This window comes from Barbatula barbatula (assembly GCF_947034865.1).
Source record: "Barbatula barbatula genome assembly, chromosome: 24".
NCBI lineage: Eukaryota > Metazoa > Chordata > Actinopteri > Cypriniformes > Nemacheilidae > Barbatula > Barbatula barbatula.
Genome location: NC_136787.1, coordinates 2425399 through 2452856, shown reverse-complemented (window position 1 = coordinate 2452856; position 27458 = coordinate 2425399). Strand labels below are relative to the sequence as shown.

Sequence of the window (27458 nt, the reverse complement as noted above, 5' to 3'; positions counted from 1 at the left end):
TCTGATCAAGTTTGAGCTCTGTGTACCTCAAAAACTGCTATAGCCAAAGGGTGGGCAAGGTAATATGGGGATTGCAGCACTTTTCTGCGATTGTCTCCATTCAGGTCAACACTACAGAGCATGTGCAGCTTGGAGTCCACCCAATATAGTCTCCCCTTGATAAGATCTATAAAGACACAAGTTTTGATTTAGGCAGAAAACATGTTTTGTCTGTAGTATTTTTACATTGTCTAGAAAAGAAGTCAGTGGTGCTTGCCCATAGTTTTGGGTAATTTCCAGGAAAGCCAGTTTTATCACATTACTTTTCAGTTACAATGTTCTAGGTGTTTGCTAGCTGGTTTCTTAGTGGCCAAAGTCATATTCCTAATGATACCCTGGTGATTTAATTTACATTTGAGGAGTTACCTGAGCCATATAACCAGGTTTCTTTCTCACATGCATTACACACCATGAGAACCTAAAGTAATTAAACATCTCCACTCAAGTGAACAATGAGTTTTTATTTACATCTAAAGCTCACAGAGAGTTACATACAGAAACTAATATGTAAAAAAGTAGGTGATTTCAACAAATCCCAACCATAGGCAAACACAACTTACTGAAAAAAGACAACACCTACTGTATTGATTCAATTACTTTCAGGCAAAAAAAAGACCACACAAAGCTTACGGACCAAGAGTGATTCCATTGGGCCACTGAATGTCCATCTCAACTAGCACCTGTCTGTCAACTCCATTCATTCCAGACTTTTCAATCTTGGCTGGTTCACCCCAGTCGGACCAATACAGAAACCTAACATTGCAGAAAGGTTACAGTACTGATTGATCCAGAATACATAAAAACAGGCAAATATCAGCAAAAATGGTTTTTATGTCTGATCTAATCACATTACCCTGACAGAGGATCTACAGCAATAGAGGCCGGTTCTTTTAGACCGCTGTCAAACAGCACCTTTCTCTTAGTACCATTGAAGTTGGCCACAGATATGCTCTTACTACCCAGGTCTGACCAATAGATGTTTTTGTAAATCCAGTCCACTGCTATTCCAACAGGCATGTGAACACCATCAATCACTTTGCTATGACTTGCTCCATCCTCCTGATTATCCAATACTGTGCTGTGGAGAAAGACATCAACTCATACGGGACATACAGGAATTTAGATAAGAGTGCACTTCTATTACATGTGTGCACAAATGCATTTAATGTCTAACATTAGTTGTATATGAGACATGCTTCATACCAGAGAACAAGCAGTTACCTGAAAATCCCTTTTTGCCCAAGATCAGCCCAGAATATCCTCTGCTGAGTAAAGTCAGCATCTAGTGCAACAGTGTTCCGCAGCTGCTCCACAATCTGAGTATATTCACGACGTTCAAGGCCCAGTTTACGAATGTCTCTTCGATTGGTGAAAATAAGACAGGGCTCTTTACCTGAGCACGTAAAATGACCATAAAGGCTGTTAAAGTTAACCTATAGTAACCTATATAGCAATTCATCTATATCTTACTATAGGAATTTTGATAAAACTACGATTGTACAGTACAAAGCTATAATGATGACTATAGTTTGTGATTATTTTTATGAAATGTTTTTACAACAAAAACAAATGCGTACAAAACAGGTAGTGTTGCAGATTTGGCGTTATTAGCTTGCTATGTTGTCTTGAAACAATAAAGATAGAAGTCTGACTATTTCTGTGGCAAAGTTCTAATGGAATGGAAGCAAATGTTAAAAAAAAATTTACATCTCATTAGCCAAGCTAAAGAACTGAGAAATTGCTTTAAAGTGTACTCAAAATTCTCTTGCCTACAGCCTTGCACACTCCAGTGGTGGGATCCATCTGATAGCCATTATGACACTCACACTTGTAGCCTCCTTTAAGATTTATACAGATCTGACTACATATTCCAGGGCTTAGACACTCATTGACATCTGCAGAGGAAACATTAAAGACATACTTACAAATTAGAACCAAGATTGATTTTTAGAACCTACAATAATTATTCTAAATTATTAAACACCCGTTTAAGGTATTCATACCACCACAGGTCTTGTGATCAATGAGCTGGAGTCCCGGCGGACATTCACATTCATAGCCAATCGTCATGTCACTGCAGATGTGGGAGCAGCCGCCATTGTTGAGCAGGCATTCGTTCATATCTAAAATAAATAGCGAACACCAGTGTGATACATTTGGAATACCAATGTGGCACACAAGCAAGAGACTTAAGTACTTAAGAGAGGTACTCAACATAATGAAACAATGTCCTGGGATATGGATTAAAAACATGGAGCATGCTGGAAAAAAGTGTCATTCATATTTTTGCTTGGTGGAACCTCAGGCTACAACTCTATAGTGTATTAATTAAATAATTTAATTAATTCAGTGTAAACTACTTCAGAATCACATTGCTTTAGTTGCACATGCTCTAGAGTACTGTGTATTGTGGCAGGAGGTGGATGTATTGCGACAGTGAATTTGTACAGTAGCATTTTTCTATATCTGTAAAGGGCCAATTTCTTTGAAAGGGAAAGCCTTTCATAATCAAAGATGTATAATATATGTGACAACCACTTTTAGGCTCCTAAAACACAAATCAGTGTTTGTCCGGGCCTCACGATAAGCAAGCAAGTTTTTTTGTCACAGTTTAAACCATAGACAATCTGAGTGTAAATACTACTTTGACGTACAATCCAATGGACAATAAGGAGTCTATGCAGATGCCATCTTGGTAGTGGCAAAAGACGACTATAAACACCAGTCGTCTTGCAAACCACAAGCTGCATTAATCATGTAATGCAGTGCGCAGAAGTTAAGAGCAGAAGTCTGCAAACTCCAAGTAATGTAATCCGTGAATGGCCGAACACCATGTAAAACCAATAGTAGCAATCCACAGAGAATTTGTCCGGGGGTCGTTAGATTTTGTCAGGGATTTTCTGGAATCTGTGCGTGTGTTCATCGTGAAAATGGGGTAAAATAGGGAAAAATATTTCCTTGCTGAGTTTTTGGCTGGCTTAATTGCGCAATCTGTTATTATTACTGCCTTCCTTTATTTAGTGCTAAATAGGCCTAAATAATGTTGCCTTTTGCAAATGACAAAGACATCAATTTTAAAAAACAAACTTTATGTATATATTTTGTTGGTTAATGCAGAACAATGAAGAGGAATGAGGCACAAAAACGCAAGGTAGGCTATAGCCAAATGAGATTAACCTAAATAGAAGATCGATATAAAATGTAATATGAAAACAAATAAAAGCAAATTGTTTAGGCTTGTTCAGTGCATATTTACCTTAGTGAAAAAATATAACAATGCAGCAAATATTTTTTGTAACATAGCCTAATGCAATACAAAAGGCACGGTATAATTATTTTAAAGTAAAATGATGTAAAAAAAATTAGTTTAAAACAAATCGAGAAATAAATTTTTAAACTAAGTTTAGCTTTTTTAAGCGTTTAGAATTTGTAATCATTTCGGAATAAGCTCACGAAGATCCAATTTTAAAATCCTTTAATAGGGCCTAAAGCACATTGCACATAATGCTGTACAAACCATAAATAAACAGACAGTTACAGGAGTGTAATGAGTCCTCTTCGTTCTAATAACATGGTGCCTGAGCAGGCCGATGTTTTTTACTTTATAAATGTAATTTACTGCTCCATTAACATTCACAAATAAGTGAAGGCGTAACACAAGCAATTTAAGTGCAAAGGGTCACAATCAGACTGACCACAAGGCTTGGTCTGGTAGTCCTTTACCCATATATTTGGTAGTCCTATACCTATATTTGTATTTAGCTAATCATGGATGAATGCAAGAGTCCTAATCACCCAACTTAAGGTCAGATGCGTGAATAGTGTTGTCAGCTTCTAAACGCAGTTTAAACTTGAAATAACTTGTATCAAAACTATTAACACGAAAATACACAGTGCTTCAATAAACTAGATTGGTTACCAACCTTTAAAACACTGCTGTGTGCATCTGCCGTGCTTGTGCTGCGCTGTAGAGAAGCCTGTGTGTTTCTGTGCAGACACCGTTAACAGATTAACTCCAAATCCGAACAAACTAAGTGTTTATCCTGTTGCCATCAGGCAAATGGGTGAGTAGTCTGATGGCCAAAACTGAGAGGCTTTAAAGGACCCCTCAGAAAGGATCCATAATCATCATGTCATGCGTTACTTAGCATACAGCACTTTGTACTGTTACTTCTATTAAACGCTGCATTTATAAAAACCTCTTCACAATGTCCAGACAAAAAAAGCAACACTCTCCAAGAGGTAAATATGTAAATGAATAAACAAAGAGAAGACAAGGACAACTACAGAGTGTTCACAACGAGGCGCAAAAGCCTAAAAAGAATAGGAGGGGTAAATTAAAACTTCTAAAATATCCGAACAAGCTCTAAAAAAGCATTTTTGGAGTGATAAAACACTTGAAAATATTTAAGGAAATTGTCAGAGTGCTCAGCATGCATGTCTAACAAACTATTATTACTGTGTAAACTTATGCGATAAATTTCCCATAAGGGAAGGAGGTCGATGCCCAAAATCTCACGATACATGGCCCAATCCATCCTCCTTTCAATACGGTGCAGTCTCTTTGTTTTTGTTTATACCAAAAAGTTATATTTTGGTCTCATCTGACCACATGACCTTCTCCCATGCCTCCTCTGGATCACCCAGATCAGAGGTCCCCAACCCTAGGGTCGCGACCCAGTACCGGGCCATGAAAGAGCCTATGCCGGGTGAAAAAATGTGCTGAAAATCCTTGTTACGTCACTCTATATTTTTATTATGCCTTGGCTCTTTAAGAGTGACCGTTCAAATTTACACAGAGGGCACGTTTTTAAAAATTTTTGACTTTCTGTCAACCAGAATTAAAATGAGTGCAAACAAACATCGCTCGATGGATTCTTCAGTGGAGGAGGTAGGAAAAGACAAAGTGATTGTGATTCAGAGACAGCTAACGTTACTTACAAGAAAAAGAAAACCACCTTTAACCGAAAAATATGATATCTAAATTATGTGTTTTTAGCTACCGGCAGCTCACAAGCTCCAAACCCTATGTGTGTAATATGTGGAGATAAATTGGCGAATGAGTCAATGAAGCCCTCAAAATTGCTTCATCATCTTGAAATTAAGCATCCAGCACTGAAAAACAAACCCTTTGAATACTTTGCACGGAAAAGATGTGAACAAATAGGGCAACAGAAACCGCTGAAAGCCACTACATGTTTCAAACATTATCTGGAAATAAGAATCCTCAGCCATCTCTCTACCAGCTGATCTGTAACCATATAGCTTCACTGTCAGTAGAGTTTGAACGTTACTTTCCAAGTTCAAGCAATCTAAGAACCGGAAAAGAATGGGTTTGTGATCCTTTTGAAAATATGCACCACGAATCATCCACGTCGGTTCATGATGAGGATCAGCTCATTGAAATCACAAATGATGGGGGACTAAAGAACATTTTTCAGACATCCTCCCTTGCAGGCGTCTGGATCAAATTAAAAGCGGAACATCCAGCGATGGCTGCGAAGGCTTAGAAATGTTTACTCCCTTTACAAAGTTCATACCTGTACTGACAGCAACCAAAACAAAGTTAAGAGGCAGGCTGGAGATTTGCATCACACTTCGCGTTTCACGGTCACCCATCCCTCCTCGTTTGGACAGTATTATTGCGGAGAAACAAGCCAAAGGCTCCCATTAATTGAGTTATGGCTTTGTTTCAAAAGTTATATTTAGAATTTCAAACAATGAATGTAAAATAAATTGGTTTTTTAATGTTTTATTAAGTTGTATGAAGTTTAAATGACGGCGAATTTTGACAACATTATGTAAATTCCATTGACTTTGTTTGTAAATGCTTTTATTTAGTTGTTGTCTGAAGTTTGAATGAGGCGAAGTTATACGATTTAAACAAAAAATTTATTGACTGATGTTTTATTTAGTTGGAATGAAGGCGTAGTTTGACGATTTCAACTAAACTATATTGACTTTGATGTTTTATTTTTATGCAGTTGGATGAATGTGCAGTTTGACAATTAAACGGAAATTAAATGTTAAGTTAATAATAAATAAGTACGTAATTAGTTATTAATTCACAGTTATGGATAATTAATTATTGTCCTGTAGCCCATCCGAGCCTTGTACAGGTCTACAATTTTGTCCCTGGTGTCCTAAGAAAGCTCTTTGGTCTTTCCCATAGTGGAGTGGTAGGAGTCTGATTGATTGATTGTGTGGACAGGTGTTCCGCTATGCAAGCAAAACTGCAACCATTAAGTGCGTGAAGTGTCCACAGTTCCACACTTCATATTTGCGGTTGAAAAAGTGCATCACCTGGGTACTTAAAGTGCACCTCTTTTTGGAGAATTTACTTTTAAACAGCGTTTAGAATTTAATGTGAATGCAGTATTTCTTTGGAATTTTCAATGTGAATGCAGTATTTCTTTGGAATTTTCAATGTGAATGCACTACTTTGAGAATTTTCAATGTGAATGCACTACTCACACTGTTTATACTACAAAATGTCATAGAATAGTGCACAAGTGCGTGATTTGGGACGCACCTTGACTGTCAGTTACACTTCGTATGTCTGTTATGAGTATTCTCTGCCAGGTCTATCAAGTAATTTGTTTTCCGATTCAACCACATAGTCTGTTAAGTGCACACACGTGTCCTATTAGCAGGTTTTTGTCAGCGTTATTATAGTGAACAGTTACTCTATAATGTTATTTAAGATTTTTGGCTGTGTATTTAGAAAAAAAGACTGAACTGGTGTTAATGTGTGATGTTGCTAGCTCGTGAGACTGATTATACCATACATATGTTAACTCAGTTAGACAAGCACATCATGTTGCGTCTTTTTTCACAGTAGTGCATTAAATCAGTATTTAGTGCTAATTGTATTGTTACTGGGGAACAGATGTGTTTTGTCTGAATTACATAAAACAGTTTGAGATCACACTTGTGTGTACATTGGAAACGGTTTAAACGTTTTAAAAGAAGAATTTTGCGACAATGAGCTTTGAAAACCAGGTGTTAATGTTACGATTAAAACGCACAGAACAGTGCATACTTTACTTACATATTTATTTTATCCTAGGACCTTTTGGAGCAAGACTGCACTTGAACACCCATTGGAGGAGCAAAACACTGAAGTAACAGACCCTGATGTGGATGGAGTGTACTTTATGCTATCATGAAATGGCTCAGTTCAGGACAACGATTAAGCAAATCTCACAATTCAGAGATATTAACTTTGTGTAAAATGTTGTGCTGCAGCCTGTTGAAAAACATACTTTAAGCTAAAAGCACCAGACTATAATTGATGTAATTTGTGTGTTTTTTGTTTCATTTAACACCTTTATGACAAATGACACAGGTGTGCCGTAAGTTCCAATGGCAAAAGCAGCAGCATAGAGGCGGCAGCCAAACAAATAAAAAAAGGCTGCCGCCTGACACCTGCGTCATTTTCTGAAACAACTCTCTTGTTCACTCGCTGCCAAGGGATAACGGAAGTTTTCGGACATTATCGATAATAGCTGTGTCAATATGGATATTTCTCTTAAACGCATCGATTCACTTCAGAAGACCTTTGTTACATTGGACATAAAGCACACAGTTTCTGCCAATCTCATATTAATCTTGAGAACCTATTGCATACTTCATAGCTTCGGAGAGTCTTTAGTTTGATCACATTTATAAAAGACAGATGCAGCTATACAATTACTTCCGAAAACAGGCAAGCCCTGAACGCGTTCAGTTGGGCAGGACTACAGCACGCACAAGCAATACATCGTAGCATTATACCTGACAATTGATTAACTGTAAGTTTGCCTTATGCACATACGTGCCGATTGCCAACAAAACACAGACAAAGGACTCATTTACCACATGCGACCGGCAACTTGAGACAGCTCCATCTATCAGTTTCAAACTCTCCCCAATAAGGCACCAAGACAAGTTGTTACAAAAAATTATTTCATGTTCAAAAAACCTGTACGAACGCTGGGGGAGTGTATCAAGCACAGAACAACTACATCATACGTCCAACTTATTTTATGACAAGTTGACCAAGTCAAGCCAGCACATTAAACATTGTAAAGAAGTCATAATGTATGAAAAACTGTTCTCTTTAAGACCACAGAGCCATCTCGATCAGTTCTTTGATCTATGTATGCCCTTTTTTTCGAGCTTCGAAAACTCACTCCCATTCTACCGCTTGGAAGATAAAGCATATGTGATAAAACAACTCATATGAGTCATATTCACATAGGATTCCTTGAGGGTGAGTTAAACATGTGAACATTTTGTTCCTTGGGTGAAGTATCCCTTTAACACAGTTTTAACTCCCTTGTCAGCAGTACACAGAAGGAAAAAAACTGTAGAGTTACTACAGTGTGTGTATATAGATATGGCCTGGGGGAAAATTTAGTTCTTATAGCAGGTGCTTGCGTCAACAATTGCAATATAGGAATTGTGAAAACATTCCTGGAATGGAAATACCCCTTATAGTCAGTGATATAATGACAATATCATTAAAACATTTGTACTTACTGCACTCTTTGATGGGTTCATCGCTCCAGTCAGGGCAGTCACGGGCCTTATTACACACTTTACTCATCTCAATGCATTCCCCACTTCGACACTTAAACGTGTCAGGGCCGCTACACTGAGTCACTGAAACAATAAACAAAGAGTACATGAGTTTCTGACCAAAAAGACAAAAATGTGAACCAATTTATAATAACATTAACTAAATTATTTTACATACACTAACAAGGAACAATATTTCTACAGGCTTTGTTATTCATAGCTATTTCTAAATATATAGAATTAAGCTTTGTGTCGGGTCCTATAACAACTGGCCGGTTGTCTCCTTAACTTTTCCTGCCACTCCCCGCTCTGGAGGTAAGGAAGGTGTGCGAGCCCCACCTGTCCCCAATAGCCAAAAAAACGAAATGGTAAACGCTTTGGATAAAAAAAGGGTCTGCTAAAAAAAATTACTAAATGTAATAAGGTCCACTGTCTGTCTTGGTTTTCTCTGCGGGTGCCGAATCTCCAGTTTTCTTTTCTTTGTGATCTGATAAGTAATTTTATGTTTTGAGTGTATGGTCAATAATAAAGTAAATAATAGAGATGACAAAATGTCCACCCATCTGTTGGACCCCACTTGTCATGTCTCTATTCCCCAACAGTGGGGCCCGCCCCACACTTTAAGAAACACTGCCTTAACTCAATTAATGAAACCTTGTTGTAAAGTGTTACCAAAAAATATAAATGAAAGGGATAGTTCAAGCAAAAATTTAAATTGTTTACTCACACTCTTGTCATCTCAAACCTGTATAACTTTCTTTCACAAAACACAAACATTTTGAAGAATATTGATAACTTGCACCCATTTACTTGCATAATTTTGGCAACATACAATAGAAGTGAATGGGCGCCACTGCTGTGCGGTTACCAACTTTCTTTAAAACAGCTTCTCTTGTGTTTAGGGGAAGAAAGTCATACAATTTTCAAATGACATGAGAATAAGTAAATGATGACAGAATTTTGGGAGAACTATCATGCATTCATAGTAAAGCAAATATTTGATTTCTCCTTTTGCATGAAAAATACATGCAGTAGACCTATATCTGGCCCGACTCCTCGCTATTACCCAAAGGAATTTAATAAGGAATTTAAAAAACATAAAATATTCTTTCCAGTTCAACAGACTCACCATTTTTGCAGTTTACTTCATCTGTGCCATCTCCACAATCTCTAAACCCATTGCACTGCCGGCTGCCATGGATACAACTTCCATCCTCGCACTTGAATTGGTCAGGCCTGCAGGTACGGACAGCTGTGTAGGGCAGGAACAAAGAACCACAGGAACGATTAAGGACCATTGCCCGGTTGCAAATGCTTAAAAGGGATACTCCAACCAAAAATGAAATCCACAATAAACCATCAAACCAATATGTTTTCCAATAATTTCCAAGTGAGTATTTCTGTCTGACAATGTGCATTGTTACACCTTGCTCTTCAAATAACATTATATCAGTCATTGCGTTTGAGACTTTGGTTGAAAACTATTGTTATATAATGCTGCCGAAGATTGCAAAATATTGTGCAATGCCTGGTTGTGGAAGAACACGGTCACTGCATAACGTTCCTTTGGATTCTGATAATAGGAATGTGTGGTTGAAGTTTATTTTTAAATAAGTTCCAGCTCACATGGGTAAAACATTGAGTGTTTGTCTACTTCATTTCAATGCGGATTACTTTGTAAACAAGGTACAGGTCAACGCTGGATTTGCAGGGAGACAGAGTTAAAAGTCATGCAGTACTGTCAAAATTGGAACCGACAGGAAAGGAGCAGCAATCTTATGCGAGTTAAACATATTTGTACTATGCGTCACTATTTCTTTGTTCGAGATTGCCTGATCGGTCCTGATTATGTGTAACCTACAGTACGTGTCCACCAGGGGCTGTTTCAATAAGGAGGTTTAGTGAACTCTGAAATGAGGGAAACTCTGGGTTTTCCTTTTCAGAATGCGAGGAATGTCGAACCTGATAAAGCGGGGTAAGTCAAGCCCATTTCTAGAAGAGAGGTACCTTATACTCCGATTCAGTAGCCATAGTAACTTACTCTGTGAACCTTACCTGGTCGGGGGCAGGTTTCCTTTGGTAAACACGGAGTTTGTTTTAATCTCCTACATTTTAAGCGCAAGTGGTGTATCTCATTCATTGATACAGTCATTCACGGCACACATATTCATGACTAATATATCATGTTTTGCTTTTCATTCATTCATATCGAATGTTCTTTGATTTCAGGAAAGCAATTTAGGACCCGAGCGGAATTTTGTCATTTCCCTTTGCATTTTTATTAAAACTGTACCTTTTTTTACAGTGAATTAGATAGATCTAATGTCTGAGCACAATTTTCTATGGACGATGAGAAATGACTTAATAAAGTGTATAAATAAAGTGCATGAATAAAGAAATTAATAAATACAGATATGCTTGCAGAAATGAAGCGATAAAGGTTTTTACATTTGAAGTGCAGCCATTCCAACTCAAATCTGCTCAGAGTAGGGTTTGAGCCGTTGATCAGACTGACTTTGCACAAGAGTCTGACACCCTACATGTGTCCTTTACACCATGACGTCTCATTCGCATAACCAGAGCACTGATCTCGAGTGAGAACATAAGATATTTATTATTATTGTTTCTGTCTTATTTCAGTAGTTTCATTTATTTAATGATTCATTTATTTGTCTATTGGTACATATATACCTCCTTATTGAAATGGGGTTATCCAATCATAGTGGGCGTTTACTTCCAAGAGTGTTTCTCGAGCCTACCTCCAATCCAGGGTAGACAATAGCCTATTATTACATATTGACTTTTATGTTTTTGAATGTAAAAACCATACGAATGTCATACGTTAACTTAAGTCATCAGTATAAAATAATAAAAAGGCCAGTTCACAACACCTTTAAAGACTTTCTTGTGCCTTAAATATATATTTCAACGGTTTAACAAAGTAACTTAGCATTCAATGGAATTTTTTGTGTCTTTATCAGTTGTGTGTTTAACATTATTTTATTAATTTGTTTAGCACCAGTTTACCACTAAACTCTATGAACACCATATTCTCAAAAAACAACATTCTCAAAAACATTGAATAGAGTATTATATCCTCAAACATATTGAGTATTGCAAAATCTTGACCATTTGACATCAGTGTACTCACAGCAGTTTTTCTCGTCACTGCTGTCCTTGCAGTCTGAGTCACCGTCACAGCGCCACTTCTTATGAATGCATTCCCCAGAACCACACTGCATTTCACTGGACGAACATTTTGCCGGTGGCGTTGGGTTGCGGCCGCAACGTTCAGGGGACTCATCTGATTGGTCTTGGCAGTCTACATCATCATCACATAACCAGCTCCTAGGAATGCATGTAATGTTTCCACAGGGAACCTCACTGGGACCACAGGAGGATGGAGCGCAACCCTGCTCATCACTGCCGTCCCCACAATCATCCTCACCATTGCAAACAAAATTATGAGACACGCAGCGACTGCTGGCACAGGTGAACTCCAGAGGTGAACATGTAATGTTTCCTGACAAAATGACATGAAGAAAATGTGTGATGACACTGTTAGAAGGGCTAAAATGTGCACGTAATCGAGGCAAGCTTTACCCAATAAATATTCTTTCTTCACTTCTAGAAAATAACTTTTCTGGAAAGACCTAAAATGTCTAGATTTTCCCAAGTGCATACTGTTCAGATGCACATTCACTCAAGGGAACAAGCTCCCAAAAACAAAGCAAAAACACTACTATCAGAAAATCAGTACACACAACATACAGGGGGAAAATAAATTATATTAAATTTGAGTAAAATAGTCCACATTCAAATACTTATTAAGTACTTTTAACGAATACACTTTGAATTCCAAACACTACACTAATGATCCTTGGGTGTCAGTTATTGAATACTTATTCTGTACCAGCCATAAACAAGTCGATTTTTACTTTTACCTTTACACTTTTACACTACACTTATTACTTTTTACACCAATATGGTATGAGTGCGGAGCTTTTAAATTGTGGACAGCATTGCTCCAGTCTTGGAAGATATTTTGATTCATGTTTACGTTTAGAGATAGCACGTGAGATTAGGGGCTTTGATCTTCTGTGCTAGAGACTTTCCATTAAAATAAAAATGAGTCTAGTATATATATAGAAGAATAGATATAAAAATTTGAAATGCGTGACTTTTCCTTCATATGGGTTTCTCTGAATGACTAATGTGCCAATATTGCCTTAACAGCAAGCAGCAAGAAGTGGGGCAAGCAACCCTGACCGTAACAGTTTGGTTGTAAGACCTAGGTTTAATTTCAGCATGTGATGTGCCTTGTGACTCACCACAATTAACCTCATCTTCCCCGTTGTCGCAATCTTTCTCACCATCACACTTCCAGAAAACCGGAATGCACTGTGTGGAGCCAACACCACAGCTGAACTCATTCACTCGGCAAGTTCTCATGTCTAGGTAAAAAAGAACAAGACATGACCATGTGACCTAATTCACAGATAATTTCAGAACTTAACTCGCTCCAGTTTAGCAAACAAACACAAATGGCTTTAGCCAATCCCATTAAGTGGGAATTATGCTTCAACTGGAGGATATATTTACTAGCTCGTCATCAAGATTATTTATTGTGTTTCAAAGAAAAGCTTTTATGTGTGGTGAGTAGGAGGGATCAATCATGGAATGTTAACTGATCCATTCAAGTACTTGCAGAAGTGCAGTTTTTCTTTATGGCTACACCCTGCATGTAACATGGGTGTAATGTGGGTGTAATGGGTTAAAAGTTACTTTTAAACCAACAGTATGTACAGATGTGACTAAATATAACAATACAGATTCAAATTCTCCTTTAATTCAAAGGTAAAAATCACACTCCAGTTAAAACAAACAACAAACTGTACAGTGTAAACTTGTATCATCATTTCAAACTGAATAGCCGGAGTCCACAAAGTCACAAAAGCAAAACAAAAAACGCAGCTGACCAAATATTACTGCTAGTCTTAAAGCTACAAAATCAAACTTACGGCACATCTCAATGCTTTCATCGGAGCCATCCTCACAGTCCGGTTCACCATCGCACTGCCATCTCTTAGGGACACACTGACCACTGTGACAGACAAAGTCCACTTCTGCACAGGTCTTCCTTACTGGAAAAGAAAAAATAAAAAAAACGTAAAAAACCACTTGAGCAGAGGCTCAAGAGTAAGCGCAAAATACATGAGATCAAGCACATTCATGTGTGCTTGAAATGTTTGCCAATGATCCCTAGTTAAGGACTAGTCAAATCCATTCTTGGAGGGCAAGTGATCTGCATAGTTCAGTTCTAACCAAAATCCAACATACCTGGTCATAATTTTCAAGCAATCCTGAAACTTTGAATAGCTTGGTCAGATACATTTTATTAGGGTTGGAACTAAACTCTGCAGGACTCCCTCTATGACCCGAGTTGACTAGCCCTGCCCTACATTAGGTGTTCAAGCATGGATTTGGAAGGGGACTTTATGCTGTTTGAAAATTCTTAAATCTTAGACTTTGGCACATACTTTGATTACTTATGAAGCAGACAGTGAAATGGAGCTGTTCCAGTTTAAATGTATTCATTTGCTTTATTCAAAAATAAAGCAAGAACAATAATATTCTGAATTTTATTACAAATTAGAGTGCTAGTTGCACGTTGCCGTCATATTAGATTTCTGATCAGCGAGTGTGTGAGGCTTATTTCCAATCGTATAACACTGCATGGGAAAAGAAGGATCTTTGGCTAGCAAATATGGATGTTCTTTTAGATAAAAAAATTGCAATCATTTTAGTTGCATATGCTCCCGAAATTTGACCTGTGTGACCTCAAAATATATTTTCAAGCATTTGGTCAAATGCATGTTTTGTTTCTGGTGCGACCCGTTTTCCTTACTAACCAGAACTGCACAAAGTATGTGCATACTGTGAGCTACAGTGACCAGCCCATCCATTCATAGACAACGTGATTTCCCATCCCGCTGCACTACTTTCCAACAGTTTCTCCAAGTAAAAATATTCTGGCGCGCGTCTAATTTCTTTCCGCATCTCGGGCATAAGCACTAGCATCTACGGTGGTTTGTGGTGCGGCAGCAATGGCTGAACAGCCAGTGGATCCCCCAGAAAATTTGAATGGGGTGGCCACTAGGAGGCTATGGCAAAATCTTTGGGTGGCACCAAAAACAAACAAAAAATTCAGTGTAATATGTGTTATACTTGTTTACGTTTGTTTCTGGTGGCGCCAATCAACCTAAAAATATTTTTTTTGGTGGCTGCATATTATTTCACTTATAACTATTGCGAATTTACATTACGTATTCAAATTAATAGTACCCACTGCACAAACACACTGGGGTGGCCAGAGTTTATACAGGGGTCGCCGTGGCTTAGACACACAGAACAAAAGTATTATGAAAAAGAGAAGGCAAAGAGAAAACAATACATACATATCTATAAACATACACAGTATAGTAAAGCTGATTGTTTTTGTTTTTCAACCACAGTGTCTTGCATGTGGAAGCTGATTGGATGTTTACTAAGAACCTTCGAAGAGTTTAATAATACTAATATGAAAAGAGTTCCCAAAAAACAACAAACATTAACCTAAACGAAATAAAAAATGCAATTCATGATCTATATGTCATCATTGTTAAAGGAGTTACTTAAAATTTTATAAGTCTAGTAGTTATTCACACATTCATTCAAACTACTTTGATTAATGTTATAAACAGACATAAAACTACAAGTAAATCAATACTTGGAAAGGTTATATATGAATATATGTACATTTCTACATAAATGTAGGTAAGACTGTGTGGCTGTCCCCAAATTGAATAAAGAGGGTGCATCTCGATACATTCCATTAGGTTGTAAAAGAGTTTTATCAGTTTGCTATAGGTTGTTTTGGTCACCAGAGGTCTGGTTCTGCATCTGGGTGTTTACAATTTTTGGGGTAGACCCCCTGGTGACTAGTTGGTTGGGTGAGGGTGGTGTTGTTAAATTTAAGAAATATAACTAGTTATTGCATTGTCTGATCGGTCTCAGGCACTACACAACATAACTAGTTACGTTACTACAATGAAAGTGTGGTCGTCAGATTAAGTTGCAGTTACATAATCATGTATTATGGTTAGTTTGGACTGCTATGCACATTTTGTATGTCTCCCTTAAAAGGCAGGGTAAATTATTGTTGTTTTCAAATAACGGTTTTCAGAAATAAAGCAAACAATACTACGCAAAAGGAAAACATCCCTTCCTGCATTGCTCCACCCTCAAACCAGGTGTCACGTTAACAGAAAACCTTCCGTCATTGACAGATTTTTTTACCAGTCTGTCAATTAAACGCACCTATAATGTTTAGCCCAAGCAATGACTGGATAAACTAATAAAGAAACATCGGAGCCATGCACGGTGCTGTTGACACAGATTTATTTTAATTTTCTCTCAGATCTCTTACTGCCTCCATTTCTGCTTAAATCTGAACCCCCATCCCATTCTTGCAACGTACGTTTTTTAACAGAAAAAAACATGCGTTTTAGATAGGCGGAGCAAAGAGGAGATACAAACATGCACTATATGTGGAAAATACAGCATTTTTAAACCTTAAATGTGTATACACATTGTATTACATCTAAAGCAAACAATAATATTAGTTTTAGCCGCATCAAATGAACCCTTTAATGAATTTGGCCTTAACATTTAAACCGGGCGATCCGACGGTCCCTGATCGCATCACGGCATGCCTGAGTGACATCTCACTTTGGATGAAGGATCATCACCTGCAGCTAAACCTTGCAAAAACAGAACTGCTTGTGATCCCTCCATTCAACTAGGCTCATCTGCTATTACACCGTCCAGCACAGCCAGAAACCTGGGGGTGGTAATTGATGATCAGCTTAACCTCTCAAGTCATGTTGCCAGCACCACCCGGTCCTGTAGATCCATCCTCTACAACATTAGGAAAATTAGACCTTTCCAATCAGAGCACTCTACGCAAGTCCTAGTCCAGGCTCTTGTCTTGTCCAAACTGGATTATTGCAATGCTCTTCTGGCTAGATTTCCTGCTTGCACAATCAAACCTCTCCAGATGATCCAGAATGCGGCGGCAAGAGTGGTCTTCAATGAACCGAAGAGAGTGCATGTAACTCCGCTCTTCATCAGGTTACACTGGCTCCCTGTTGCCGCCTGCATAAAGTTCAAAGCTATGCTCCTAGCCTACAAGACCATCACCGGGTCTGCACCATCATATCTTCACTCGCTAATACAGACCTCTGTTCCTGCCCGATCCCGGCGCTCTGCAAATGAAAACTATTAGTGGTACCATCCTAAAAAAGTCACTCTTGCGTACCTTCTCTGGATCTTTTCCACATTGGTGGAATGATCTGCCTGCTGCTACAAGATCAGCAGACTCTGTTGCCATGTTTAAATAACGAATCTTCCGTCAACATGTAGCTGATAGATTTTAACCTCTAATTCTTTTCGGTCTTCTTCTTAAAAAAATTAATAATTGTACTAACCTCACTATTATAAGCTTTGTATACTGTGCTAGGCTTTAGTGGACTAGTTTTGATGCACTTATGCATTTTGTTGCTTATGTTGTTATAATTGCTTCCAATGTTTCCTCATCTGTAAGTCGCTTTGGATAAAACCATCTGCTAAATGACTTAATGTAAATGTGAACATAAGACTGGCACCGTTCTCCATACCTAAAAGCCTGAATTGTCCTTACAGAAGTTAAAATTGGGTCATCGCCTTCAAGTTACAGACTGTGAATAAATTCACACTGATGCTTTTTGTCCGTTTAAAAACGTGCTGATTTCTTACCTTACTTTAAATAAATAGGCCTACCATATATATGGATGAAATTACAATGCAAAGCTAAACAAGACACTAACCGTGAACGACGACGAAAACAATATTTATATGCGGTGCTGATCAGCAGGAAATATCTAGATGACAGTCACGTAATAAATAGGGAAACAAGCACTTCAATGGCTCAGTCTTTGTGAAGGGGTATTTTTTTAGGATCTTAACAGTCAGCATTGAGGTGGAGTTAGATCAGAGCAGTGCCTTTTCTCCACTGTCGGCTTGTTGAACAGACTTTCATCAGATTTAAATAAACCTATATGCTTGTTTTTCTTATCAAGAACATGTCAAGGTAACCAGGGCTGGACTGGGAGATCCTTTTCCTATCTAGCGCCTAAACTTTGGAATAGTCTTCCCTGTACTGTCCGGGAGGCAGACACACTGTCAGTTTAAATCTAGACTAGACACGCATATTTTTGATCTTGCATACACTACACTATCATTATATGAATATATATATATATATATATTCCAACGATTTAGGCTGCACTAGTTAGATCAACCGGAACCAGGAACACTTCCAATAACAACTGATGCATTTGTTGCATCAAAGAGTGCAGAACAGTACTCTACTCTCAGCCAGTCTTGTCTCATTGTTCCAAGGTTACTAGAGTGGGCAGGGCGCAATCCATACCCAGACCTGACAAATGCTGTGATGATAGAGCTGGACGAAGGACGTGGCGACTCTACAAAACTTCAGCCGCTATTAGATTATTAATGATAATCTTAAATCTAACTTTTTTTATTTTGCCTTGTTGTGCAAGCACTGTCCAGCTTGTGCAGAGGCTGCAGCTTGTTTTCTTGTACAGCTGCTTTATAAGAATGAATATTGTAAAAAGCGCTATATAAATAAAGCTGACTTGACTGTTGCCGGGGGGATGGTGGAGGTGTATGGTCGGGTCTGTCGACCGGTGAAAGGGGTATTGGAGGTACAAGGTGGCAAACATACAATGTCTTTTGCATTCGCCTTGCTTGTATTCGCATTAATAATACATCTGTCTGAGCAGCCCAAGCCTCCGTTCAGGCCCCATTCGTTAGTGGTCCACCTGGAAAACGCCCGGAACGCAAGATGGACAGTCCACACCTGAAGATAACCATACACCACAGATCTCAATGTGTCGTGATGTGTCCCACATCTACAAGCTGTCTATCTGTAATGGGCATGTTGTTTTATAATGTAACGCTAGACAAACAATCACAAAAACGAATGCTGCGCAAATTGCATGAAATTTTTAACATTAATCAAAGAAATTGCATGTGCTAAAACCGACCTAGTCACAGGGTTTGGTCAGGTTTAACAATGTCAAATTTAAGATGCGAGACCCCCCAATGTGACTTGAAACATGATGCTATCCAGGCATTACTTACTTTTACACGGGAGAATAAACATTTAGCAACACAAATCCCTGTAATGAAGATACAGCAATAACTGTCCACTGAAGACAAGATGGCGCCGTTGTGTGTGGCATACCGTCTGCTCTCGGTGTCGTCTGTAGTTTTTTGTGTCTTTTTTTTATCACGAGTAAAAACAAACTCCATACAGCACTACATGAACAAGCAACCTAGGTGTTTGGTTTGATAATCTTAAATTTGCTATGCAGATAACTGCTGTGGCCTAATGGTTGGGCTTGTGGTCAGAAGGTTGCCGGTTCTAATCTCAGTGCCAGCAGGTCATGACTGAAGGGCCCTTGAGCAAGACACCTTACCCCTGATTGCTCTGCAGTAATGTGCCACTGTATAAAACTACTTGTAAGTCGCTTTGGATAAAAGCGTCTTCCAAATGAATAAATGTAAATGTAAAATGTACTGCAAGTTCCAAGGGCACGTCTTAAAAACAGAGGTGATCGTGGTTTGTCTGTTGTTGGCCCTATGTTGTGTGGAATAGGCTCCCAGTCAATATCAGATTTGCGTCAACATTTTTCGATTTTTAAGTCTTCGCTTAAAACGCATTTCTTCTCTTTGAAATTTAATATTTTTTGACCTGGTGTACGATTATGAATAATTTTACAGTATGCATTTTATAGTTTGTGTTTTTCTACTTGGTATGCCAAACAAAACAGGTCAATGATATTCTATGTACAGCACTTTGGTTGACAGGTTGTTTTAAATGTGTTCTATAATAAATGTTGTATTGTATTGTATTGTTCATTAATCACAATTGGTAAAACCAAAGAATATATGAGCCTGCTTGTTTGAACAAAATCTGAATTCTTCATTTACAGATGTGCTCAAATTTGTTGGTACCCCTACACAAAAAACAAATGCACAATTTTCTCTGAAATAACTTGAAACTGACTTAAGTAATTGGCATCCACCATGGTTTATTCCATATTTAATAGAAATCAGACTTTGCTTTTTTTATTCAACATATTGTAAATACTAAAACAAATAAAAAAAAATCTTGGAAAATAATGGTGGGACCCCTAACGTTATACTTTGTAGCACAACCCTTAGAGGCAATCACTCCAAGCAAACGTTTTCTGTAGCTGTAACGTCTACACCAGTTAACAGGTAGTTTGGCCCTCTCTTCCTGAGCAAACTGCTCCAACTGTTTAAGGTGTGATGGGTGCATTCTCCAGACTGCAAGTTTCCGCTCTTTCCATATATGTTTGATAGGATTCAGATTAGGACTCATAGAACATACCTGCAAACTCTGACAGTACAACCCCCTTATCCCCAAAAACGTTTCATTTTCTTCAGTCTTTTGGCCTGTTTTTTAAGTGAAAAACATGACACCAATGGACAGCAGCTAATCACATTACAACAATTTTGAGCTACAGGAAAAATATGGATTTTGTAATTTGAGATTTTTATAAAAAATAAATGCCCTCTTCTCAAGATCCCAATGCTCCAAGACATAATTAAACTTCTAAAATGATCTTTATTTGTTTAAGTTTTCTGAGAGGTGCACCTTTCCTCATACAAACTGGACGTGTGCCCATCAAAACCAAAGCGTTTGGTTTTTGGTTTCGGTTTTAAAACATGCAGGATTAAGAAAATAAAGTGTGGGATCTGATTGATCCGAGTTATAAGAGCTTTCATAAAAAGAAAGGTCAAAAAGCAGATACAAGCAATACAAAAGTAATCCCTGGGGCTCCTGGCGACATATTAACGTATTATGAAACGAATTGATCGGTCTCTAAAGTAATCATTAAATATCATCTGTAAACTACAGCTTCTGCGACAAACTTCGGACGAATACCAATTGCACCCAAGTGCCTTACTCAGAAGAGCAGAGCTCTAGAAATGGAAATTTGAATGGGAGACTAGCAACTGTCTCTCATAACATAGCCGTTTCCATCAAACGGGTCACCTGAATAATAAATATCAATGCCATTTTCTCTTTGACCGACACTTTGCAGTCCTCCCTTTCAGCACGGGCGCAAACATGTTTGGAACACGTGATTCTGGTTGGCCCAAGGACCAAAAAAGACGAGGCGGTTAGCTGTAATCTTTATTCTGGTTGGCCAAGTATGAATGAAAGTATGATAGAAGGCCACTTCAGAATTGTCCAATGTTTTGTTCTCATCCCATCCATTCTTGGGTGATTTTTGCTGTGTGGTTTGGGTCATTATCCTGTTGGAAGACCCATGATCTGCGACTGGTACTGCCCAGTGTCAGAAAGTTCTGTCCATTTCATTCCAGAACACCTTGATAGTCTTAAGATTTCATTGTGCAAAGCATAACCAAGTATGGTGTTCACTTCTTTGAAAACTCGATTTTTTTCGTCTGTGAACAGAGCTGATGGGACTTGCCAAAAAACTTTCAAAACCAGTTTTGACTCATCTGTCCAAAGAACATTCTCCCAGAAGGATTGTGGCTTGTCAATATGGATTTTAGCAAATTCCAGTCTTGCTTTTTTATGTTTTTCTTTAAAAGGTGGAGTCCTCCTCGGTCTTCTTCCATGGAGACAATTTTTGCTCAAAAAGCTATGGATGGTGTGCTCAGATACTGACGTACCTTCACCTTGTGATGATACCAAACAACACAGTGACTACTTTTCTCTGTTTAAATAGAATGAATGACTGATTATAAGATTAATTATTATCAAGATGTATCCAAAGAAACAAATAAGTTTTAAATATCACTATAATCCAATTATGTATCATCTAAGGCAGGGGTGGGCAATTATTTTTCCAATATTTTGGAGGGCCGGGCCAAAATGCCAAACTCAATTATGCATAATATACATTTTATTTCCACATTTTAGTGTTCTTCAGTTCTTTTTTTTCATTCAGTGTGAGAAATCCAGTCTCTGTTGAGCTTTAACAAGTCCATCAAAGTCAGGTTGAATGTCTGAGGTGGAGATGCGAAGCACAGCTGACAGATGTTCATCAGTGAGAGAGGATCTGTACCTGGATTTGGTAAACTTCATGACTGAGAATGTCTGTTCACATATGTAGGTGGATCCAAAGAGCAAAGAGAACCAACATCTTCTGAGCATGTCTCCTCATGTTTGGAAATTTCTCCTCTTTGAGAGCAGAGTAGAACTCTAGCAGTGATGCTGACTTAAAGTGCTCTTTCAGTAGTGAATCAGACTGCAGGTCAATGAGTTCAAACTGAACATCAGTGGGTGCACTATCAACACTGCAGGTAAAGGGAGAGGAAACCAGCTGCATTTCATCCTCAACCTTTTTGAAATCTTGAAAACGCCTTGAAAATTCATCATGCAGTGCTCCTAACATGGATGAGTACCTGTGCCGGTGATCAGCTGATGGTTTGACTTCTTTCAGGGTTTTCATGTGTTCGAGATTGTTGCTGCCTAGTTGCCTTGAAATTAATTGCAACTTTGTCATGAAGGCTTTCACATGGCTATGCATTTCATGAGCAAAAAGGCCCTTGCCCTGCAGTTGTGAGTTCAGTTCATTCATCATTGCAGTCACATCAACAGCAGTTAAATCTGCCATCCAGTCCTTATCAGACAGCTCTGGGATGGTTTTGCCTTTCATCTCACAAAACTCCTTAATCTCTGATTTCAGAAGCCAAAACCTTTTTAGCACTTTGTCCAGGCTGAGCCATCTGACAGCTGTGTGGTACCTGACATCACCATGTTCGCTCTCTTGCTCCTCATATAGTGAAACAAACTGCCTGTGATTTAATGCTCGCGCTCTGATGAAATTAACTGTTGTAGTAACAACATCAACCACATGGCTAAGTTTTAGCACTGACTTGCACAACGCTTGCTGATGAATAATACAATGTATAAACACCAATTTCTGCTCTGCGTTGAGTTCACTCACTTTATCTTGCATTCTTTTCAAAAGCCCAACATTTTTCCCTGTAAAATTCGGACATCCATCCGTAGTGACACCTGCCAGTCTGTCCCATTCGAGTCCCAGTTTGTGCATGCATGCGTTTACCTCGGTGAACAGATCACTCCCCGTTGTGGTTCCTTTCATTGGCCGCATTGCTGCCAGCTCCTCCGTAAGCTTGAAGTCGCGCGTTATCCCCGGAGAAATATAAGCGGCTGGGCTGTGTCACGGACGTCACAGCTCTCATCCAAAGCCAAAGAAAAAAAGTTGAAGCTTCCCACTTCACTTTGCAGCTGAAACTCCAGATTCTCTGCTATGTCCTCCACCCTTCTCGTCACGTTGCGGCGGGACAGCGGGATGTTTTCAAACGCTTCTTTTTTCTCTGGGCATAGCAGTGCTGCAGACTCGACCATGCACTCTTTCACAAACTCCCCCTCCGAGAACGGCTTACTGTTCTGGGCGATTTTGTGGTGCTATCACAAAGCTGGTTCTGGTCGCTGCATCTCTGGCTCCATGCAGCTTTGTAAATCAGCCTTGTTGTTTTTCTAGCTTTGCTAGCAAGTCCGTGGATGTCCGCGCTCGTTCGGCATCAGTCAAGTTTTTGTATTTCTCGGCATGTTTCGTCTCGTAATGCCGTTTCAAATTGTACCCTTTAAACACGGCGATATGCTCCCCACAAACCAAACACACAGGTTTACCCTTGACTTCAGTAAAGAAAAAATTTGTAGTCCATATTTGTTTGAAAGTTCTGCTTTCGGCATCCACTTTCCTCTTTTTGGCATGAGCCGACATTTTCGCATTTTTCAGGGGTGACAAGGAAGGTAGACAGGTTGTCAATCACACGCATTTCACGTGCACGATTACGTGCACTGTCAGAATAAATGGGCTTCAAAATAAAAGCAATGCGGTTTTAGTCCACCCATAAGATAATTAGAAAATATGTTTTATTTTCTAATTATCATGTAATCTTTTGCGGGCAGGTCAGAATCATCCCAAGGGGCCGTCTTTGGCCCGCGGGCCGTCCAATGCCCAGGACTGATCTAAGGGGTACCAACAAATGTGTCCAGGCCATTTTAGAATATCTTCGTAGAATAAGCAATAATTAATCTCTTTCCACAGCTTCTTTCATGCTTTTGGTATGTCATAAAATAATGCAAAGTATACATGATACAATAGCTTTTAATTTCACTGCAGCATTGAACTTCTTGAGTCACTTCAGGAAGTAGTGTTTTGATTGTCGGGTTTAAGCTCATTCTGACTGGCTAAATAAGCCATCCTCCAAATAAGAATATCACCTTGGCAGGAAGGTTTAAAAAATGCCACACACAAATTCAAAGCAATCCACACATGTGTGCAGATTTACCAATCCATTAATACATGTAAAACATTACAAATGATTATTTGAAACATTTGAAAGAACCTGATATAAACCTTTTCCCTAAATGCTCACAGAAATAAATTCAAATTGTTTTCACAAATATGTTTGTGTATTTATGAATACGTTTTGAAATTATGAATCTGATTTTGTAAATGTAATCAGCTCATGTTAATATCAGAACAGTTTTTTTATTTAATTTGTTAGATCATTATTCATTTTAGAGGTATACACTCACCTAAAGGAAAATTAGGAACACCATACTAATACTGTGTTTGACCCCCTTTCGCCTTCAGAACTGCCTTAATTCTATGTGGCATTGATTCAACAAGGTGCTGAAATCATTCTTTAGAAATGTTGACCCATATTGATAGGATAGCATCTTGCAGTTGATGGAGATTTGTGGGATGAACATCCAGGGCACCAAACTCCCGTTCCACCACATCCCAAAGATGCTCTATTGGGTTGAGATCTGGTGACTGTGGGGGCCATTTTAGTACAACTCATTGTCATGTTCAAGAAACCAATTTGAAATTATTCAAGCTTTGTGACATGGTGCATTATCCTGCTGGAAGTAGCCATCAGAGGATGGGTACATGGTGGTCATAAAGGGATGGACATGGTCAGAAACAATGCTCAGGTAGGCCGTTGCATTTAAACGATGCCCAATTGGCACAAGTGTGCCAAGAAAACATCCCCCACACCATTACACCACCACCACCGCCTGCACAGTGGTAACAATGCATGATGGATCCATGTTCTCATTCAGTTTACGCTAAATTCTGACTCTACAAACAGAAATCGAGACTCAGACCAGGCAACATTTTTCCAGTCTTCAACTGTCCAATTTTGGTGAGTTTGTGCAAATTGTAGCCTCTTTTTCCTATTTGTAGTGGAGATGAGTGGTACCCGTCGGGGTCTTCTGCTGTTGTAGCCCATCCGCCTCAAGGTTATGCTGCATACCTTGGTTGTAAAGAGTGGATATTTCAGTCAAAGTTGCTCTTCTACCAGCTTGAATCAGTCGGCCCATTCTCCTCTGACCTCTATCATCAAGAAGGCATTTTCGCCCACAGGACTGCCGCATACTGGATGTTTTTCCCTTTTCACACTATTCTTTGTAAACCCTATAAATGGTTGTACGTGAAAATCCCAGTAACGGAGCAGATTGTGAAATACTCAGACCGGCCCGTTTGGTACCAACAACCATGCCACCCTCAAAATTGCTTAAATCGCCTTTCTTTCCCACTCTGACATTCAGTTTGGAGTTCAGGAGATTGTCTTGACCAGGAACACCCCCCTAAATGCATTGAAGCAACTGCCATGTGATTGGTTGATTAGATAATTGCATTAATGAGAAATTGAACAGTTCTTCCTAATAATCCTTTAGGTGAGTGTATAAAACAAAAACATGGCAAATGGACAACATTAACTTAAGGTAGGTAATTCAGTTCTTATTCCATGTACACATGTCCGCTGTATGATAAAACATTTTTAAAAAGTTTAATCACAAGGTTTAACCAGGAAAAAGAAAACATTCTGGCATTAGACTAGGTTGTGGGTGAGGCTTTTCTGGCATTCACAGAGATTCCACACCCACATCAGGAAAATGCTGAATATTGTGCTGCAGAGATTTCATTCTTGCATGGCCCATTAATTGTATGAGACCTAAAGATGACCATTTAAATCTGTACACAGAAACACACACATCTCCCAAAAAAATAACTCACCGCAGGAAGTCTCATCACTGCCATCTGAGCAGTCCTGGTCACCATCACACTTCCACACAGACGGAATACACCTACCGTTCCCACACTGAAACTGAGACTGCTCACATTCTGTTCTGGAAGCTGTGAAGTACAGTAAGAGGACATGGTTTCAAGGCTTTGCATCTACAAATTGTCTCAATTAACACAGCTAAACCTTCCCAATACTTCTGTAGAAAGTATACATGTGGTAAGATTTAGCCAAACAATGCTTTAGGGCTGGGCGATTTTTCAGATTTTTTCGATAAATTCGAGTTTACGTTTTAACACAATTTAATTTTTGTTAAATCGAGACATCGAGATTTAAAAAAAAAGTTTATCATGCACATCCAATTAGATACGTTGGAAATACTTGTCAATACCACTTGATGGCGCGCTTGAACACGTCTCAACCGCTCACTCAGTGAGAAATCAGTAACGTAGAAGTTAACGGCTAACATCATGGAGACGCCTGGCTCTTCGCATCAGGATGATCTTGTATCAAAGAAAGGTAGTAATGTTACTTCAGTGATTTGGAAATGGTTTGGATTTGAGAGGGCAGACGTCAAACAAACTTTCGTCAAATGCAAGATATGTCGAAAGTCAGTTGCAACCGGCAGTGGCAGCACAACTAATTTGTTTCAGCATTTGCGACAGAGACATTAGGCTGAATGGCTCGAATGCACAAAATTAAGAGATGAAAACAACACAGTCAGCCATCCAAAGACGACAGATACACATCAAAATGCACAACGCCAGGTTTCATTAGCGGCATAATTTTCCAACGCCATTGCATATGATAGAAAGTCACACCGATGGCAAGAAATAACAAATGCTGTGGCATTTCATATTGCAAAGGACATGGTTCCCATGCATACCGTGGAAAAGCAAGGGTTCATAAATATGCTACACGCCGTTGATCCAAGATACAAGTTACCAAGCCGCAAACATTTTACAGAAGCCGCAATTCCCCGCATGTACACTGAAACACGCGAAAAAGTGTCGGAACAGCTTTATAGCGCATCTTTTTTTCCCACGACGACTGACCTGTGGAGTAGTCGTACTCTTCAGCCATACATGAGCCTCACTTTTTTTAATTAAACTATAGTTGCTTTTATTATTCAATCATATATTTTGCAAAGTTGTACTTCTACACCTTCTTGACCACTGTAAAGTACACTGAAAAAACAACTAGGCACAATAAAGAAATGTTTTAAAATACAAAAACTTTCCTTATTTATGTTTTTTTTCTAAATTACTAATAAAGAGAATGTTATTTCAGTACTTTATTGTTGTAGTAATGTTTTAAGTTGACTAGTTAAGCAAAAACGAAAAAAATCGAAATCGAAATCGTGAATCGGTCAAATGTTCAGAAAAAAATCTAGATTAGATTTTTTTGCTAAATCGCCCAGCCCTACAATGCTTTAATTGACTTCTTACCCAATAAACTGGTCTAATTCATGAAACACACGTATGACGCACTGATGACTAAATGCAAAAGTAAGAAGTTCGGCAATATAAAAATATAGAGATAAAAAGCTGATTACTTTATAAAACAAGGTGTGGAGGGCGAGGATGCTGGGAGAAAGGACAAGCAAACGAGCCAGGATA

General features: G+C 38.7%; 1 protein-coding gene across 1 annotated transcript in view; it reads right to left on the bottom strand.

Moving 5' to 3' along the window:
- vldlr (very low density lipoprotein receptor) overlaps positions 1 to 27458 on the bottom strand; it is a 50820-nt gene that overhangs the window by 7092 nt on the left and 16270 nt on the right. The window contains exons 2-13 of the mRNA XM_079449282.1: positions 25833 to 25952; positions 13623 to 13745; positions 12933 to 13055; positions 11753 to 12124; positions 9731 to 9853; positions 8563 to 8685; positions 2043 to 2162; positions 1809 to 1934; positions 1261 to 1432; positions 893 to 1117; positions 674 to 792; positions 27 to 166 (exon numbers count right to left, since the gene is read on the bottom strand). Coding sequence (XP_079305408.1) covers positions 27 to 166; positions 674 to 792; positions 893 to 1117; positions 1261 to 1432; positions 1809 to 1934; positions 2043 to 2162; positions 8563 to 8685; positions 9731 to 9853; positions 11753 to 12124; positions 12933 to 13055; positions 13623 to 13745; positions 25833 to 25952 — 1886 coding nt within the window. The remainder of the gene's footprint in view (positions 1 to 26; positions 167 to 673; positions 793 to 892; positions 1118 to 1260; positions 1433 to 1808; positions 1935 to 2042; positions 2163 to 8562; positions 8686 to 9730; positions 9854 to 11752; positions 12125 to 12932; positions 13056 to 13622; positions 13746 to 25832; positions 25953 to 27458) is intronic.